We start from the raw sequence: 18,304 nt of genomic DNA on the forward strand, positions 1-18,304 counted from the left end.
CAGCTCACTGGAGATTTCCTGCAAAACTGTCTCCCTAAAATGCCCTGCTGCTCCTACTTTATTTATTTGCATGACCCATGGGCCATTTCTTCCTTTCCTTTCCTTTCCTTTCCTTTCCTTTCCTTTCCTTTCCTTTCCTTTCCTTTCCTTTCCTTTCCTTTCCTTTCCTTTCCTTTCCTTTCCTTTCCTTGAAATTTCCTTTCCTTTCCTTTCCTTTCCTTTCCTTTCCTTTCCTTTCCTTTCCTTTGCTTTCCTTTCCTTGAAATTTCTTTCCTTCTTCCTTGAAATTTCCTTCTTCCTTTCTTGAAATTTCCTTTCCTGAAATTTCTTTCCCTTTAAATTTCCTTCCCTTTTCCTTGAAATTTCCTTTCTTCCTTGAATTTCCTTTCCTTTCTGAAATTTCCTTTCCTTCCTTGAAATTTCCTTCTTCCTTTCTTGAAATTTCCTTTCCTTGAAATTTCCTTTCTTCCTTGAAATTTCCTTTCTTTCCTTTCCTTTCTTTCCTTGAAATTTCCTTTCCTTTCCTTCCTTGAAATTTCCTTCTGATTCCTTTCTTGAAATTTCCTTCTTTCCTTGATTTCCTTTCGTGAAATTTCCTTTCCTTTCCTTCAATTTCCTTTCCTTTCCTTTCCTTGAAATTTCCTTTCCTTGAAATTTCCTTTCCTTTCCTTGAAATTTCCTTTCCTTTCCTTGAAATTTCCTTGAAATTTCTTTTCCTTGAAATTTCCTTAAACAACTCCCTCCTCCAGCCCGAGGATCCCATATGGACCCTATAGGACGGGGGAATGCCTTCCCAACAGCCTGGCTGGGGCCATACAGGGTGTGTGGATTTGTACTTGTGCCCTTGGGTGTGTGCACACTTGGGGAGGAACCAAAATAGCAAAACCTGACCCTAAAAATGTCCCGAAAGCTTCTTGTCCCATTTGACACCTGAAGCAGTCTGGGGTACGTGGCCATGGAGGGAGCTGGGCCGTGATGGGGGATTGAAATGTGCTGGGAAATCCTGGGGAGCTGAAACCAAGCTGATCAAGAGATCAGGAGAGAAGCAATCAAAATAACAAGCCAGGTGATGGCAGAGATGGCTCTGCTCCGTTCTCCTGGTGCTCCTTTCGCTGGGGCTGCACCTGGAGGCTGCCTCGGGTGACACCCACAGGGCTCCTTCTGGTCTCGGGGTGGTGGGGAGACACCAAATAATTGTGCACAAAATAACTGCTTCCCCCCAGCCCTCCTAGAGGCCAATTGGTGACAATTAAATTACCCCAGGTCCCCACGGGGGTTTCTCCCGGGTGATGCTGCTCCGTCCCGGGGCTCAGAGGAAAGGACGTGGGACTCCTCCTGCAGGGTCGCTGATGGGACACGGCCATGGCCGGGCCCACATCTCCCTCGGGGCAGGACATGGAACAGAGCAGGGGGCTCTGCGGCCCAGGCACTGCAGGGCACCAGAAAAGTTGGGAAAAGCATAAACCAGCACGAATCTCCCGTTTGCAGCTCCGGGCAGCGCCGAGTTTGATGCGATTTCTGCACATTCCATGATTCTCCAGCTCTCACGGCGTCCCTACAAACCACATTTGCAGGGACATTTCTGGCCTCTGCAGGATCCCAGCTGCAGTGGGATCGAGGGGCTGGCATGGGAACGCCACCCTTTTTCCTGCCGTACCCATGGATGCGTCCCCAGTGCCGCCACCGCCACCTTCCTGCGTGTGGGACGGTGTTCGCAGGGGTCCCGGGATGAGGGGAGAGATGGGAATGTTGACTCCATGTTTGGGAAGGCTTGATTTCTTATTTTATTATGTATATTATATTAAAACTATACTAAAAGAATAGAAGCATCAGAAGGCTGGCTAAGAATAGAAAAAGAATTATAACAAAGGCTCGTGACTGAGACAGTCCGGACAGCTGGGCTGTGATTGGCCATTAATTAGCAACAACCACATGAGACCAATCACAGATGCACCTGTTGCGTTCCACAGCAGCAGATAATCAATGTTTGCATTTTGTTCCTGAGGCCTCCCAGCTTCTCAGGAGAAAAAATCCCAAGGAAACATTTTTCACAAAGCATGTCTGTGTCACTGCGTGCCATCCCTCCGTGCCACTCGTGCCGCCGGTGTCCCCGGAGCACAGGGTGGCACTGTTGCCTTAAAAATCCCGGCTCTGTTCCTCCGGGGACGCCGCTTCTCCGGGCTGGATCTCCGCAGCCGTCCTGGCCCCACGGAGGGACCCCCGTGGGCTCCCCGGGCCGTGCTCGGTGTCCCAGGGTCGCGCTCACACGGGCGGGGATGAGCCCGCGCCTTTCCCTGCGGATTTTCCTCTCCCAGGGCAGCGCAGGGGGCTCTGCCCCGCGGTTTGGGGGCGAAAGCTGCGGCGGATCCTGGCAAACTGCCCCAAGGGCTGATGTGGGGCACTGCCCTGGATCGGCAGCGGGGCTTCTCCCACATCATCCTCCCAAACCTCGAACCATTGTAGGATTCTGCGAGCATCCCAAGCACCAATTCCTCTCCTGAACGAGCACCCCTGCACAGCAGAACATCCTCCCCGCGCCCGGCGCTGCTCCAAGAGCTCTTTTAACAGGACCCCAATTCCCCACTGTCCCGCGATGGAGGAAAACATTTAAGGATGGCTCATCCCTGGGAAAACGGGATGCAGGGGAAACAATTGCTGTCCAACGAGCTCTGATTACAGCGGGAGCGGAGGAGGAGGAGGAGGAGGAGGGGGAGGAGGAAGGGCTCTCCTGATGCCTGGAGCTGCTTGATCTGTATTGGGCACATGATCTCGTGGGACGGTGCAGCTTTTTCTGCCCCTGCACCTCTCCCGATCCGACTTCTCTGACTGATGCAAAGCCCCGGAGGCAGCACTGGGAATTCGATTTTGGATTTACTGCCCCAGGCTGCTCCAGGCAGGATCGGAGATGTCCCTGTGATACCCCCTGTCACTGCCGGGGCTCCTCCCGCCCGGGCTTCCAGCGACGAACAAACAATTTTCATTCCTGCCACTCACAGCTCTTCCAGCGGCAGCTGCTCCGCTCGGGGAGGGAGATCCTGCCCAGCAGCCGGCGGGAGCAGAGGGGTCACGGGCAGTGAGTGACGGGGTCAGGGTTTTTGGGGCGCCCGGGGGTGACCCCGCACCTGTTAAGGGCCGGCACCTCCTCGCTGTGCCGCCGCTGATTTCTCACAGCTCCGGAGCCGTCACTCCAATTAGCGCCCCGGCCCCGCTCCCCGCTGCCGCGCTAACGAGCTCTGGCAGGACCCGCGGGCTCTGCTCGCAGTTAAAGCTCCCGGAGAACGGGGTTAACCCTTCCCCTGCCCGAGCAGCGCTGCTGACACGGTCGGGTCACCCAGCAGCTTTTGTGGAACGAGCAGGTTCTTCGGGATTGCTTTTAGGGAGAAACATTTCGAGTGGAGAAAAGGAGTTGAAAAGTAAAGGTGGTTTCTGGTTTTCACAGAATTGTTTAGGTAGGAAAAGACCTCTGAGATCATCGAGTCCAAGTTCTGGCTGATCCCATGGGGACTCCGCCACCTCCCTGGCGGCCCCTCCAGTGTTTGCTGCCAGGAAATTCCTCCTGATGTCCAACCTGAATCTCTCCTGGCACAGCTTGAGTGCTTCCCCTCATCACTAAAAGTCCAAACTCTTGGTTAGCCCCAGATTTTATTGCTGTTCCAGGAGCCAGCACATCGATGTCCCTGCTGCTCCCTCTGTGCATCGGTGCCATCGTCCCCAAGGGCACCTCGTCCTCAGAGTCTGGGACCACCACGAAATCCCCAAACCCACCCTGCAGAGGAGAACTTGGCAGCTGCTTGCCTCCCAAAAATTCAAGCAGAGGAGCAAGGTTAACTTTTCCCTAGCCCCCCTTTCTGCAGCCAAACAGATGTTCTGTGTCTTTTGGCAGGGGCTGAGCCTTATCAGATCAGAGGGCTTTGAAGGCATCTGGGGGAATGTCGGGGCTCGTCCCTTCTGGCAGATTCCAGGTGGGATTTGGAGCTGGATTATGTTGCAATTCAGGGCCTTAAGGGATTTTTTCAGCACGTTCTCCCAAAGGCAGGAACCCCTTGCACCAGCACTGAACAGGAAGCAGCGGAGGATATGTCTGCACCAGACAGGAATATTAACATATTTATATTTAAAATATTGCATTACAGCAGCTTGGGAAGAGGCTGGCAACCATTTGGCACTGCAGATCCACCCTTCTTCAGCCTTCCCACCATTTCAGGCATCAGGATAGCTCCAAATTGCTGAGCATTCATGCAGCACTCTCCTGGGAGACCCTGGAAATGCTTTAAGCCAGCTCCTGGGATACAGAGGCTTTGGAATGCTGCAGGGGAGGCAGTAAATGGGGGCAGGAAGCAAAGGGGAAGGGGAGATCTCATAAAACTCAAATTCAGGGAGGTGGGTGAGGAGAAAGCAGCTTTCCCCAGCTGGGATGTCCCCGTGGGATGAAGGGGAGCAGGAGAGGCAGTGGGGTATCAGCAGCAGGCCGTGGGTGCAGGGCAGAGGTGGCACAAGGTGCAGGCACTGAAACTGGAGCCTGGGCATCAACCCAAGGTGTCGGGAGTGTTATCACAAAAACCCGTCCGACCGGCAGCCCAGGGCGCTGGATCCCCGCCGGTCACGCTCCAGGGACGGCGGCTTTGTCCCACCGGGCCGGAGCTCCGAGCTGGAATAACTCCTCAAAAATGACTTTTTATAAAACAACCCTTCTATTTCCACCTGTTTTGTTTCAGCCTTTGTTAGCAATGATTTCTTGGAGTAGGTTCAGATTGGATATGAGGAAAGATTCTTCCCTGTGAGGGTGGTGAGGCCCTGGCAGAGGGTGCCCAGAGAAACCCCTGGATCCCTGGAAGTGTCCAAGGCCAGGCTGGACAGGGCTGGGAGCAGCCTGGGACAGTGGAAGGTGTCCCTCCCTCCCCATGGCAGGGGAACAGAATTTAAGATCAATTTAAGGTCCCTTCCCACCCAAACCACTCCACGATCCAATGATTTTTATTATCTTCAGGATTAGTGCATGGCCAGATGCTCTTCTCCCTTCAAACTGGAGAAGAAATGACAAGAGGGGCAGGAGCTGGCAGAGCTGAGGGACAGAGCTGGCCCCAAAGCTGCAACGGGTGTTAAAGTGTGTCAGGGGCGTTAAAGTGTGTCAGGAATTGATCGTGGCTAAAACGCCCCCAGCCCCAATCCCAGCCTGGGGGTCTGACCTGACCTCGGCCTCCTCCAGCTCCTTTTTCCACGCTGCTCCCGCCTCCCTCACCTCCAGCTCCTTAAACCACCTTGGGAGGGCCAAACCAGCTCCAGGTGACTCCGAGCCCGCGTTAACCCCTTCGGACCCGGCACTGAGCACGGATGGGAGACAAACGCTGAGAGCTCCCGTTCCTCATCCCTGCTGGGTTTAGGAGCAGTGGGAATCCCTCGGCTGCAGGAGATCCCATCTGGGGCTGCTTGACTGCAGAGCTGGTCACTCACAGCCCACCGCAGTTTAACTTCAGGGCAGATGGAGCAGAGCAGCAGCTCCTCAAGTTTCATCCCTCTAAGGAGACCCAACCCAGCAGCAGGAATTGGTGAGAGGAGTTATTTTATCAGCAGCCATGCGAGACTCAGCAGACGGCTGCCAACCCAAACCAACCACGGATCCGCCCAAGTGCCAGACAGCTCCTTCACATAAATCACTCATCCTGTCCTCAGCTTGGATTTGGCAACAAAACCCCCCGAACATCGCTGCTGCCAAACCTGTTCGCTGCTCTCTGCTGTGAAACGCCGCGGTTGGAGCGGTCTGTTCTCGTAAAGGGCGGAGCAGCCCAGAGATCTGCGAGAGCTTTGTGTTTGCTGGAAGGGCGCCCGGCGTCCACCAGTGCAGATGCTGGGGGAGATTAAGTCTAGAAAGCCTTTCTTCAAATTCACAGAGTAAAATCTTGCTGGCCAGAGTAAAATCTGATATTTAATTCTTTAACCTTTATATCTCAGCTGCTGCTGTACTGGGGTTTTTAAGGGGGGTAGGATTACACCCATGGGAGAAGAATTGAAAATCTGTTGCCAGAGTTTTTTCCATCGTTTTATTAAAAACTTCCAAAGGTCTAAAATGAAAATGTACACCAACTACAAGGGAACCAATTTGTACACTCACAGTTAAAGTGCTAAAAATTAAACGTTACAAAACCGACACTGGACTACTGTAAACAAGTCTACCAAGAGCCGAGTGCAAGTGGGGTCAGCCACGGGCGGGGACTGCCCCACACATTCCAAGACGTAAAAATCTCCTGGGAGCTCCGTGCCCTCTCCCGGGGAGCTGGGCGCTGTCACAGCACGGGCACCCGACACGGCAGGGCCGAGGGAGGGGCTGCCACAGGCGGTTCATGCACCGAGTTCAGCGGAATCCGGGAAAACGCCGCGCCTGGGGGGAAATCAATCCTGATCCCGTTAGGGAAGAAGCACGAGGGGATGGGGGTAAAGCTTCACATTCATCTGGACATTCTGCTGCTCCAGGAGGCCCTGGGGATGTCCCCTGTGCCCTGCTGTCAGCACACGGAGGGAGCTCCCTGCGGCTCTCCGGGATCCTCAGTGCCCCGGAGCTGGGCTGGGGAATCGGCTGCCCTGGAGGGTGGGCCCTGCTCCGGGCTGGCCTGGCTCCTCCTGAGGGATTTTCCCGTTCCTTCCATCCTTGTGGGCACTGCTCTAGGCTGGCCTGGCTCCTCCTGAGGGATTTTCTCTTTCCTTCCTTCCTTGTGGGCACTGCTCTGGGCTGGCCTGGCCCTTCCTGAGGGGTTTTCCCGTTCCTTCCATCCTTGTGGGCCCTGCTCTGGGCTGGCCTGGCTCTTCCTGAGGGATTTTCCCTTTCCTTCCATCCTTGTGGGCGCTGCTCTAGGGTGGCCTGGCTCTTCCTGAGGGATTTTCCCTTTCCTTCCATCCTTGTGGGCACTGCTCTGGGCTGGCCTGGCTCTTCCTGAGGGATTTTCCCTTTCCTTCCATCCTTGTGGGCACTGCTCTAGGGTGGCCTGGCTCTTCCTGAGGGATTTTCCCTTTCCTTCCATCCTTGTGGGCACCGCTCTAGGGTGGCCTGGCTCCTCCTGAGGGATTTTCCCTCCTTGTGGGCACTGCTCTAGGCTGGCCTGGCTCCTCCTGAGGGATTTTCTCTTTCCTTCCTTCCTTGTGGGTGCTGCTCTAGCCTGGCCTGATTCCTCCTGAGGGGTTTCCTCTCCTTGTGGGCACTGCTCTGGGCTGGCCTGGCTCCTGTCCTTGGGCCCTTCCTGAAGGACTTTCCTTTCTTTCCTTGTGGTCATTGCTCTGGGCTGGCCTGGCTCCTTCTGAGGGATTTTCCCTTTCCTTCCTTCCTTGTGGGCGCTGCTCTGGGCTGGCCTGGCTCTTCCTGAGGGGTTTCCTCTCCTTGTGGGCGCTGCTCTGGGCTGGCCTGGCTCCTCCTGAGGGATTTTCCCTTTCATCCTTGTGGATGCTGCTCTAGGCTGGCCTGGCCCTTCCTGAGGGGCTTCCTCTCCTTGTGGGCACTGCTCTCCTTGTGCCCTTCCTGAGGGATTTTCCCTTTCCTTCCCTCCTTGTGGGCACTGCTCTAGCCTAGCCTGGCTCTCTCATCCTTGTGCCCTTCCTGAAGGATTTTCCCTTCCCTCCGTGTGGGCACTGCTCTGGGCTGGCCTGGCCCTTCCTGAGGGGTTTCCTCTCCGTGTGGGCACTGCTCTGGGCTGGCCTGGCTCTCTCATCCTTGGGCCCTTCCTGAGGGATTTTCCCTTCTTTCCTTGTGGTCATTGCTCTGGGCTGGCCTGGCCCTTCCTGAGGGATTTTCCCTTCTCTCCTTGTGGGCACTGCTCTGGGTGGACCTGGCTCTCATCCTTGTGCCCTTCCTGAGGGGTTTTCCCTTCCCTCCTTGCTGGAACCCCTCGGGAGCAGTGCTGGATTTGGCCATGACTGGATTTCAGCTGCATTTCAGCTCCCAGTGCCACCCTGTGCTCCCCAGGCCCTCCCAGAGTTTAAAGCTGCCAGCACCAAATCTGGGTCTGAGCTGGGAGAAAAGGAGAACACAAACACACAGACACCCAAACGGGGCTGTTTGCTGCTGCTGCTGCTGCTGCTGGGTTGTTTATGCTGTAAAAAAGAGCAGCAGCCTCTTCCATGCAAGGGGACCGCAGCTCAGATCTGGGATATTTCACAGGAGCTGAAGGGGTTAATAAAGAGGGAACACCACAGTCTCAGGGGGATCTGCTGTCAGTGCAGTGGGGTTGGTAAAGCAGGAGATCCCTGGGACACTGGGAATGAGGAGCTGTGCATTTACAGGAAGCTTTGACAGAGCAATTCCACAGAGCAGAGATTTGGGGTTGCAGCCATCGTGTGCACCGGAGGGACAGGGATGGAGTTTGGGGTGAGCTGGGGAAGCCGGGCACTGCCCAGCTCCCTGCCTGCTCCCGGAGAGGGGATCCAGCTCCTGGGGGCTGCAGGGGCCCCACGAGGAGCTGTTCAGCTGCAGGGACACACAGGGAGCCCAGAGCACCTCGGGCATTCCAGGAACGCCCTCCTGGCCAGGGCTTCCAGCTCGGGGGGAATTTAAAGCTTGGCACCAATCCCACACACCAGGAACCCGGGCTGGAGCTCCCACCAGGCAGGAAAACACCCCAAAAACACTCCTGGACTCTTGGTGCCCCTGCCTGAGATGCTGCTGGGGCCACATTCAAACTGGGATGAATTTCAGAGCCCCTGCACACGATGATTTGGGAGCTGCAGCCCCGTGAGCCCCAGCTGGGGAACTGCAGCAGAGCTGGGACATTGTTCCATGGGTGAGGAGGAATTCCCAGTTCCATTGCAGCAGAGCTGGGACATTGTTCCATGGGTGAGGAGGAATTCCCAGTTCCATTGCAGCAGAGCTGGGGCACTGTTCCATGGTCAAGGAGGAATTCCCAGTTCCATTGCAGCAGAGCTGGGACACTGTTCCATGGTCAAGGAGGAATTCCCAGTTCCATTGCAGCAGAGCTGGGGCATTGTTCCATGGGTGAGGGAGGAATTCCCAGTTCCATTGCAGCAGAGCTGGGGCACTGTTCCATGGGTGAGGAGGAATTCCCAGTTCCATTGCAGCAGAGCTGGGGCACTGTTCCATGGGTGAGGAGGAATTCCCAGTTCCATTGCAGCAGAGCTGGGACGTTGTTCCATGGTCAAGGAGGAATTCCCAGTTCCATTGCAGCAGAGCTGGAGCATTGTTCCATGGGTGAGGAGGAATTCCCAGTTCCATTGCAGCAGAGCTGGGATGTTGTTCCATGGGTGAGGAGGAATTCCCAGTTCCATTGCAGCAGAGCTGGGGCACTGTTCCATGGGTGAGGAGGAATTCCCAGTTCCATTGCAGCAGAGCTGGGGCACTGTTCCATGGGTGAGGAGGAATTCCCAATTCCATTCCCAGTTCCAGAGCTGGGACGTTGTGCCATGGGTGAGGAGGAATTCCTCTCTTCCCGGGAGGAATGCTCTGCCAGGAGAGCACAAACTGCTGGCTCAGGTGTTGAAGGTAGAAGGGAGGGGGCAGGGAGGCAGAAATCCCAGCCAGAGCCCCAGTTTGAGTTTAATCCCCTCTCTGGGGTGACAGGAGCCTGTCCCTTTGGGATCAGCCAGGAATCACTCAGATGTTCCCATCTGGAAGCAGGACTGGGATTGAGCCTCACACATTAACAACATCTCCAGCAGGATCCTTCTCCAAGCTCCAACAGTGTTCCCCTCCCTGTCTCTGAACAAGTCAAAGCATTGCTATAATTTATTAAAAAAAAAAATACTGCAAGTTGAGCCAAGAGGATCAACGTAAACCCTTGAGCTTATTTAGTTCAGTTCCAGTGTTTAGGAAAACTCAGCTTATTCAGATTTCTCCCAGATCACCCCTCTGAGGCAGTGAGTCAGGAGGAGCTGGATTGGAAAACAGCAAAGTTTCCATCCACCCCTGGGGCTTCCAGGGAGCTGCAGCTTCCCCTCTTTAAGTCATTCCCAAGGATTTTTCCACACCTTTGGATGTTCAGTTATCCCTGGGCCGGGACTGTCCTTAGGCTGGGACTGTCCTTAGGCCAGGGCTGTCCTTAGGCCAGGACTGTCCTTAGGCCGGGGCTGTCCTTAGGCCGGGGCCGTCCTTAGGCCGGGGCTGTCCTTAGGCCGGGACTGTCCTTAGGCCGGGGCTGTCCTTAGGCCGGGGCTGTCCTTAGGCCAGGGCTGTCCTTAGGCCGGGACTGTCCTTAGGCCAGGACTGTCCTTAGGCCAGGGCTGTCCTTAGGCCAGGGCCATCCTTAGGCCAGGACTGTCCTTAGGCCGGGGCTGTCCTTAGGCCGGGGCTGTCCTTAGGCCGGGGCTGTCCTTAGGCCAGGGCCGTCCTTAGGCCAGGGCCGTCCTTAGGCCGGGGCTGTCCTTAGGCCAGGGCTGTCCTTAGGCCAGGGCTGTCCTTAGGCCGGGGCCGTCCTTAGGCCAGGGCTGTCCTTAGGCCAGGGCTGTCCTTAGGTCAGGGCCATCCTTAGGCTGGAACTGTCCTTAGGCCAGAACTATCCTTAGACCGGGACTGTCCTTAGGCCAGGGCTGTCCTTAGGCCGGGGCTGTCCTTAGGCCGGGACTGTCCTTAGGCCGGGGCCATCCTTAGGCCGGGGCTGTCCTTAGGCCGGGGCTGTCCTTAGGCCAGGGCCATCCTTAGGCTGGGACTGTCCCTGGGCTGGCCCCAGGGCTGTTTGCTGAGCAACCAGGCAAAGCAGAGCCTGCTCTGCCCCAGGGCCCCGGGGGCTGACAACAAAGAGCTTTGTTGTTATTCCACGCTGGGCTCCATCTGCCCTCTCCTCCTGACCCGCTGGAAGCAAGAGAGACAATTTGGGATCAGTCTGGGAGCCTTTGATTCCACAGCACTTGGGTTATGAGCTGCAATTAAAGTGAGTTAATTGTGGAGCAGCTCCTGCCCCGGGGTTGGTGCACAAAGGTTTCTCAAATTGCCTCCAGCAGGTCAGGGAGGGAATCATGGAAGGACAAAGCAAAAATCAGGATTTGTTTCCCAGCAGTGATTACTGAGGTAGGTTTGCAGCCAGCAGTGTTCCCTGTGCTGGATCCATCTCCACAGAAGATGCTCCCCAAGATCTTCAGCACCATCCTTGACTTCTGCCTCCAGTGCATCCCAAGGGAGCCTTTCCACACAAAAAAAGCCCAAACTGAGAATTCCCTGCCATGAATCCGCAGAAGGGGATGGAAACAACCACAGCAGAGGCAGATCTGAACTGGGGATCCTGTCTCCTCCTCAAGGACTGCCCTGGGCTTCCAGCTGCCACATCCTCCTTGTCCCCATCTGGGGGCAGCTCCTGCCTCAGTTTCTCCCACCCATCTCTGAATTCTTGCTCAGCACAGAGAATCCTCCCCAAACCAGCCCTGGCATCACAAGGAAGGTGGGGAATACTTGGATAAACTCCCCTGGTCCCTCTGGCCTCAGCTGCTGGGGTTTGTAAACAGGCTCAGCTCTGGCTGCAGGGACGGGCTCTACATTCCTGCTTGGGGCACAAATTCAGCATTCCTCTGATAATCTTTTTTTTTTAAATAGATCAGGAACAGGCAATCTCAGCTTTTGTACATGACTCTAAAAAATAAATGGCTGAATATTATCTAGATAACTGCTTTTAAAACCCATCTCTTCCTACAGAAATTGTAAACGAGTAGAAAATTTAAATAGTCTTTTGTAAAAAAGCAAGGACAGTACAAGTTATAAAAAAATCGCTCTTCCCTGCCTCTCCCTTCCCCCCACCCTGTGGAAAACCGAGCCTGGGCAGCTCTGGGAAGAGCTGGTGATCCTCGGAGGAGCTTCCTTTCACGCCGGTGGCGTTTCCAGGGTCACCAGCTGGCAGGAATGTCCCTCGGGCAGCGCTGGGCGAGTCCCCTGCAGGGAGGTGCACGGAGGGAGGGATTCCTTCAACCATCGCAGGTTCCCTCAAGTCTCATCAGAACAACTCTCAGCACCACCCCACACCGACACCGAGATCTGGGGGCTGAGCCCACGGAAGGAGGGACACGGAGAGGGGGAGAGAGAAGGAAGGGGGAGATTGTTTTCCACAGAGAATCAGAAATTCAGCAGTCGTGTCCGACGAGGAACAGTTCTCAAATAAATAATTACCTCCAGAGAGGTTCAGAGCACACAACCAGCTTTATACCCAGTGGTTCAAGTCCCGCGCGGAGAGGCCGAGCCCGGCTGAGGCTGAGGCTGAGGCTGAGGATGACTCCGAGCGCTGTCCCCGCGCTGAGGAAGGTCAGGCGCTGGTGCCGTCCTCCTCGATGACGCGGTTCATGCTGGTGCCGTGCGTGATGTGTGTCATTGGGTTGCTGCTGAGGTCCCTGACGCTGCTGTGCCGCGACTGCTCGTTGAGCCGGTGGCAGCTGCTGTGCCGCGAGTGGTCGGTCAGTCGCGACATGCTGCCGTGAGGGAGCCGCTCCTCCACGCCCCTGTAGCTGCAGGGAGTGTACCTGATGGAGGGAAACACAGGGTGATGATCATCAGAGATGTGAAAAATGCATGGATTTTATTATTGGCTTTTTGCAAATATTCAAATGAATATGTGTGTTGTGTTAGAAAGTAATGCTGGATTAAATCTCTTAAGTACTGTGAGTGGTCGGTCAGTCGCGACATGCTGCCGTGAGGGAGCCGCTCCTCCACGCCCCTGTAGCTGCAGGGAGTGTACCTGATGGAGGGAAACACAGGGGAATGAGCATCAGCCATGTGAAAAATGTATATTTCATTATTGGGTTCTCACAAATATTCAAATGAATATTATATATGCTGTGTTAGAAAGTAAATCTGTATTAATTCTCTTAAGCAGTGTGAGTGGTCGGTCAGTCGCGACATGCTGCCGTGAGGGAGCCGCTCCTCCACGCCCCTGTAGCTGCAGGGAGTGTACCTGATGGAGAGAAACACAGAGTGATTGAGCACCATACACATGTGAAAAATGCGTATTGATTGGCTTTTTGCAAATATTCAAATGAGTATTAGATGTGTTCTGTTAGAAAGTAAGGCTGTATTAATTCTCTTAAGTAGTGTGGGAAATATAGTTTTAAGTTATAAAAAATGTTAAAACAGAAACTGTAAGAGCCGAAATGAGGGATGTGGGACTCCAGGGGCTCTCCAAAATGCAGTTTATTGTATCCAAGGTGTTACAGCAGCCCAGGGTGGTGGGTGACAGAGCTGTGCCCACAGCTGTGCTCCAGCTGCAGGCAGGCCTGGAGACCCTTTGGTTTTGGTTGCATTTCATTCTATACTTTTCTTTGCTGAGCATCTTCATACAGTAGAGCCAATCTATACCTTAACTATTATCTACAGCCTATCATCACCACCATAATTACCATATTCATGTTACTATTCTCCAATCACTAAAAGTCAGTACATCACAGTTTAAGCTAGAAGTTGTTTTTCAGTTTCCTTGCAGTGGAAAATTCTGAGACCTTTTTTCTAATTGCAACATTTGCTGCCTTGTTTGCCTGTGCTTCTTTCTGCTTGGTAAAAACATCTTCTTGTTTGGGGTGGGTTTATCCTTTGCTCTCAGTCATAAAAACCCCTTCTAACTAACACACCCTTTGTCTCCTTGGTTAGCCAGTAAGACTCAGCAATTCTTTTCTTCTATATCAAAACTTGCTTCCATCTCTATTCCTTCATCAGACTCTACATTTAAAAATCTTTCTGCTGAATACACAGATCAGTGAGACTTTCTTGTCAAACTTCCATCCTTCCCAACAAGAAACGACGCCATGTAATGTAGCAGCTCCGTGCAGTTGGCCAGGGCCCCATGGAGGGCCGAGGTTTAACCAGAGGAATCGCTGGGTCATGATGAAATAGCAAAATGAGCTCCTGTTTTCTGCCTTTCGCACCCCAGCTTATCTCTGTAACCCCACAGGTCACTGTCCCCCAGCCCCTGCTGTTGGACAAGTTTGGATCCCCCTTTACCCTGCAAAATGGGGCTGGTTTAGCCCATTCTGGTTACAAGAGCCGTCGCTGGAACCCTTCACAGACCCCTCAATAAAACCATCGCTGTGGGACCCCAGGACGATTTTCTTCTCCTCTCTCGTGTCTGCTTCCCCTCTGGCCCACAGGCACCTGAGCAAGCGAAGAGCTGGAATCCTCAGAGAGCTGATAATTGCTAAAGAGCTGAAATCCACTGGGCTTGCTGAGGTGGCCACGGCTCCGAGCGGCCTGGGTGTCCCCAGGAGGGACTGAGCTCTCCGCCTGCTCGGGGGCAAGATCACACCACCAGGCAGTCGGGTTTAATGTAAGATACTTTTTTTAAAGAAAGGACTCAGAGCGAGATAGCAGCCACAGGACACCTAAATCTTTCAGAGAAAATGAATTTATTATCAGAAGAAACAAACTTCTTCCCGCCTCGAAGGCGCTGTCAGGATTCAGAGGAAGAAGCTGAGGATGACCAGACAGAATCCTGTGTTTGAATGGAATTTATGCATCATGGATGAGGTGTATGAATATGCAACAGGCTGTTGTTTTTAAGGGTTAATCCTTTGTTAATGTGTGTCCTTTTCAGGCTTATTTTGCCCAGAAAAGGTACCCAAACATCCTTAACTCTTTGTCTCTATTGTCTCATATTGGACTAATTCAAACTGTCCAAATTATTATTACTCCAATTGTATTACTATTTTTATGACCATTTTATTACTATTAAAATTTTAAAAACAAGCGATGGGCGTTTTTCACGCTGAGCTGCTGGAGGAATGCAAGCAGAGCTCAAGCGAGGAGAGCCATTCCCTGCTCGGCTCCCCAGCCCCGGCAAAGCCTTTCAGCTCCTCACAATGGTCTCACCCCAGGCTGGCTGGTATTGGTAATTAGGGGAGTGAAACGCTCGGTGATTAATTACCCTGGAAACCTTAGCTCCACCTCAACTCAAACCCGTGCCCTTGTTTACTTCAGCAGGGCAGGGGTATGACAGACACAAAACCGCCTGACACACGGACAAAGGCGGCCGGGAAAGTGCTGAGCTGACCTTGGGCAGCTCTGTTTTCCCACAGAGCGCTCCCGTGCAGGAAAACCCGCGCTGGACTCGGCCCCGGGGTGTAATTAATTCACCGAGACCAGCACACACTCTGAAAACATCAGGGCATTTTTTCTCTTTCCAGTCCAGACACTGACACGGAGAGGAGATTGACCAGAACATCCAATTTTAGCAGAATTATGGCCACATGTCTGGCTGGAAGGGGCCTCTCCGATCCCAGGATTTGCCCAGAGAGGCTGTGGACTCCCCACATCTGGAATTGCCTGAGGACAGGCTGGACGGGGCTTGGAGCAACCTGGGACAGTGGGAGGTGTCCCAGGGAAGTGGAACGAGCAGATCTTTAAGCTCCCTTCCCAAAGCATCCATAGTGCCCCGAATTTTTGGAGGACCTATCCTGGACTGCAAGGTAAGTGTGTATTCTATTTGCCACCTGTTAGAGGTGGGGCAGTTATCTTCTGTTAATGGGGCAGTTTTCTTTATCTCTTCCACAACCAATCCTCCCTCCAGGAGATCTCTTCTGTTAATGAGCCATTAATTACTAATTATCTTCTGTTCATGGGCCAGTGAGTGTCCCTGCATGGCTGATAAGATTCCATCATCCCATGGGGAGATGCTCCGCCCAAGGGGAGGAGCCAAACATTCCTACCTGGATCCAATCTCAGATTCTGGGTCACCACCCAAGAGTGGAGCCAAGCATTCCTGCCTGGATCCAACCTGAGATTCTGGGTCACCACCCAAGAGTGGAGCCAAACATTCCTACTTGGATCCAATCTGAGATTCTGGGTCACCACCCAAGAGTGGAGCCAAACATTCCTGCCTGGATCCAATCTGAGATTCTGGGTCACCACCCAGAGAGTGGAGCCAAACATTCCTACCCGGATACAATCTCAGATTCTGGGTCACCACCCAGAGAGTGGAGCCAAACAGAGAGTGGAGCCAAACGTTCCTGCCTGGATCCAATCTGAGATTCTGGGTCACCACCCAAGAGTGGAGCCAAGCATTCCTACCTGGATCCAATCTGAGATTCTGGGTCACCACCCAAGAGTGCAGCCAAGCATTCCTACCTGGATTTAATCTGAGGGTTTGGGACACCAGGGCAGCCTTTTGCACTGCATTCCCAGAGGATCAGCCTTCTCCCCTGCATTCCCAGAGAAGACCAGGCCATTTTCACCACCCCTGCACCTTCAGAGGAGAACTCCCCCCTGTGCAGGATCCCTGCTCCCGCAGAACCACAGCTGGCACTGCAGGAGGGCTGAGCCACCATGGAATGGGACTGTGCCACCAACTCCCTGACCCACAGGGTGCCAGCTCCTGTTCTGACTCTGACAGTGGTTTGTTTTCTTTTTTTGTACCACTGCATTTGGATTTTCAATTTTCCTAGTAAAGAACTGTTACTCTCATTCCCGTATCTTTGCCTGAGAGCCCCTTAATTTCAAAATTATACAAATTCGGAGGGAAAGGGCTTACATTTTCCATTTCCTACCTGGATATAATCTGAGATTTGAAACACCACAGGCAGCTTTTTGCACTGCATTCCCAGAGAAGACCAGGCCATTTTCACCACCCCTGCACCTTCAGAGGAGAACTCCCCCCTTGTGCAGGATCCCTGCTCCCACAGAACCACAGCTGGCACTGCAGGAGGGTTGAGCCACCATGGAATGGGACTGTGCCACCACCCTGTGTCACCATCGTATTTTGTGAAAAATCCCTCTGCCAGGGTTTCTTCTCATGGGAAGCTGAGAAGCCTCAGAGAAAAATGAAAACAATAATTATCTGATTGCTTCTCCTGTGTTTTGCTGCTTTGGAATGTGGTTGGACATTGTTTACCAACTGGTCATTGTTTGATTGGTTTAATGTGAATTGTTTTTACTTAATGACCAATCACAGTCAGGCTGTGTCAAGACTCTGGAGAGTTTTTAGTTGGTATCTTGTTAAGACTTCTGTAAGTATCCTTTCTCTATTCTTTAGTATAGTTCCAATATAGCATAATATGATATAATATAATTAATATAATATAATATTTCTTCTAAGAACATGGAGTCAGATTCATCTTTCCTCCCCACAACAGGGGACCCTGAAAATACCACACACCCTGACCCTTAGAGTGTCAGGTCGGATCCTGACTCTGTCAGTGTTGTTTTGCATTACTGCCTTGTTTGGTTGTTTGGTTTTTTTTTTAATTTTCCTAGTAAAGAACTGTTATTCCTGCTCCCATATCTTTGCCTGACAGCCCTTTAATTTCAAAATTACAATAATTTGTGGGGAGCTGTCCTAGGGTGACATTATGATGCTTGTATCCCCATTTGTGTGTTCTGTTTATGCTGGATATCGTGTTCTGTGCCTTCAAGACTGGCTCTGAAGAGTGAAAGTTTTGTTTTCGTTTCTCATCAGCCGCTCCCCCACGGCTGGTGGGACACAGGGCAGTACATGGTGCTGCTTTTGATTTTTGCTTGGCTTTGATTTTTATTTGGGGAGGCTTTTTGTGTTTCTCTTGCTCTCGCTTTTTGCTTCTGCTCATGAGTTAGTTTAGCTAAACTGTCCGAATTTTTCCCTGGACTGTTTTTCCTTTCCCTTTTTGGAACCACTCGAACCTGCTCTGGACTGGGACCTGGGAACACCGAGAGTTTGCACCTTGTGGCTGCAGCAGCTGCCCCGGCGCCCGAGGGACTGAGAACAGAGCGACCACCCCCCAGAGAGACTTTCTGAGTTTGTCATCTTTTCCGGAGCGGTGACAGAGTGGTGTCATCTGGTATTGTTCGTTTTGTGTGCTGGGGACGCTGTGCCTGTTAAATAAACAGGTTCTGTGTGCTGGGGGTGCTGTGCCTGTCAAATAAACAGGTTCTTTCTGTGTGCTGGGGGTGCTGTGCCTGTCAAATAAACAGGTTCTTTCTGTGTGCTGGGGGTGCTGTGCCTGTCAAATAAACAGGTTCTGTGTGCTGGGGGTGCTGTGCCTGTCAAATAAACAGGTTCTGTGTGCTGGGGGCGCTGTGCCTGTCAAATAAACAGGTTCTGTGTGCTGGGGGTGCTGTGCCTGTCAAATAAACAGGTTATTTCTGTGTGCTGGGGGTGCTGTGCCTGTCAAATAAACAGGTTCTTTCTGTGTGCTGGGGGTCTGTGCCTGTCAAATAAACAGGTTATTTCTGTGTGCTGGGGGCGCTGTGCCTGTCAAATAAACAGGTTCTGTGTGCTGGGGGTGCTGTGCCTGTTAAATAAACAGGTTCTGTGTGCTGGGGGTGCTGTGCCTGTTAAATAAACAGGTTCTTTCTGTGTGCTGGGGGTGCTGTGCCTGTTAAATAAACAGGTTCTGTGTGCTGGGGGTGCTGTGCCTGTCAAATAAACAGGTTCTT

At 52.9% G+C, this 18,304-nt stretch overlaps 1 protein-coding gene across 4 annotated transcripts in view; it reads right to left on the reverse strand.

Annotated features, from left to right (window-relative positions):
• Nucleotides 1-6,021: 6,021 nt before the first annotated feature.
• FZD3 (frizzled class receptor 3) overlaps nucleotides 6,022-18,304 on the reverse strand; it is a 98,619-nt gene continuing 86,336 nt past the window's right edge. For 2 of the 4 annotated variants that reach the window (XM_064709978.1, XM_064709979.1), the window contains exon 6: nucleotides 7,497-12,432. In XM_064709978.1, the coding sequence (XP_064566048.1) occupies nucleotides 12,219-12,432 (214 nt within the window). In that variant the 3' untranslated portion in view covers nucleotides 7,497-12,218. Of the gene's footprint in view, nucleotides 7,391-7,496; nucleotides 12,433-12,721; nucleotides 12,864-18,304 lie in introns of those variants that run through there. The other 2 variants (XR_010439710.1, XM_064709980.1) reach the window with 2 other exon arrangements.

This window comes from Zonotrichia leucophrys, chromosome 3, assembly GCF_028769735.1.
Source record: "Zonotrichia leucophrys gambelii isolate GWCS_2022_RI chromosome 3, RI_Zleu_2.0, whole genome shotgun sequence".
NCBI lineage: Eukaryota > Metazoa > Chordata > Aves > Passeriformes > Passerellidae > Zonotrichia > Zonotrichia leucophrys.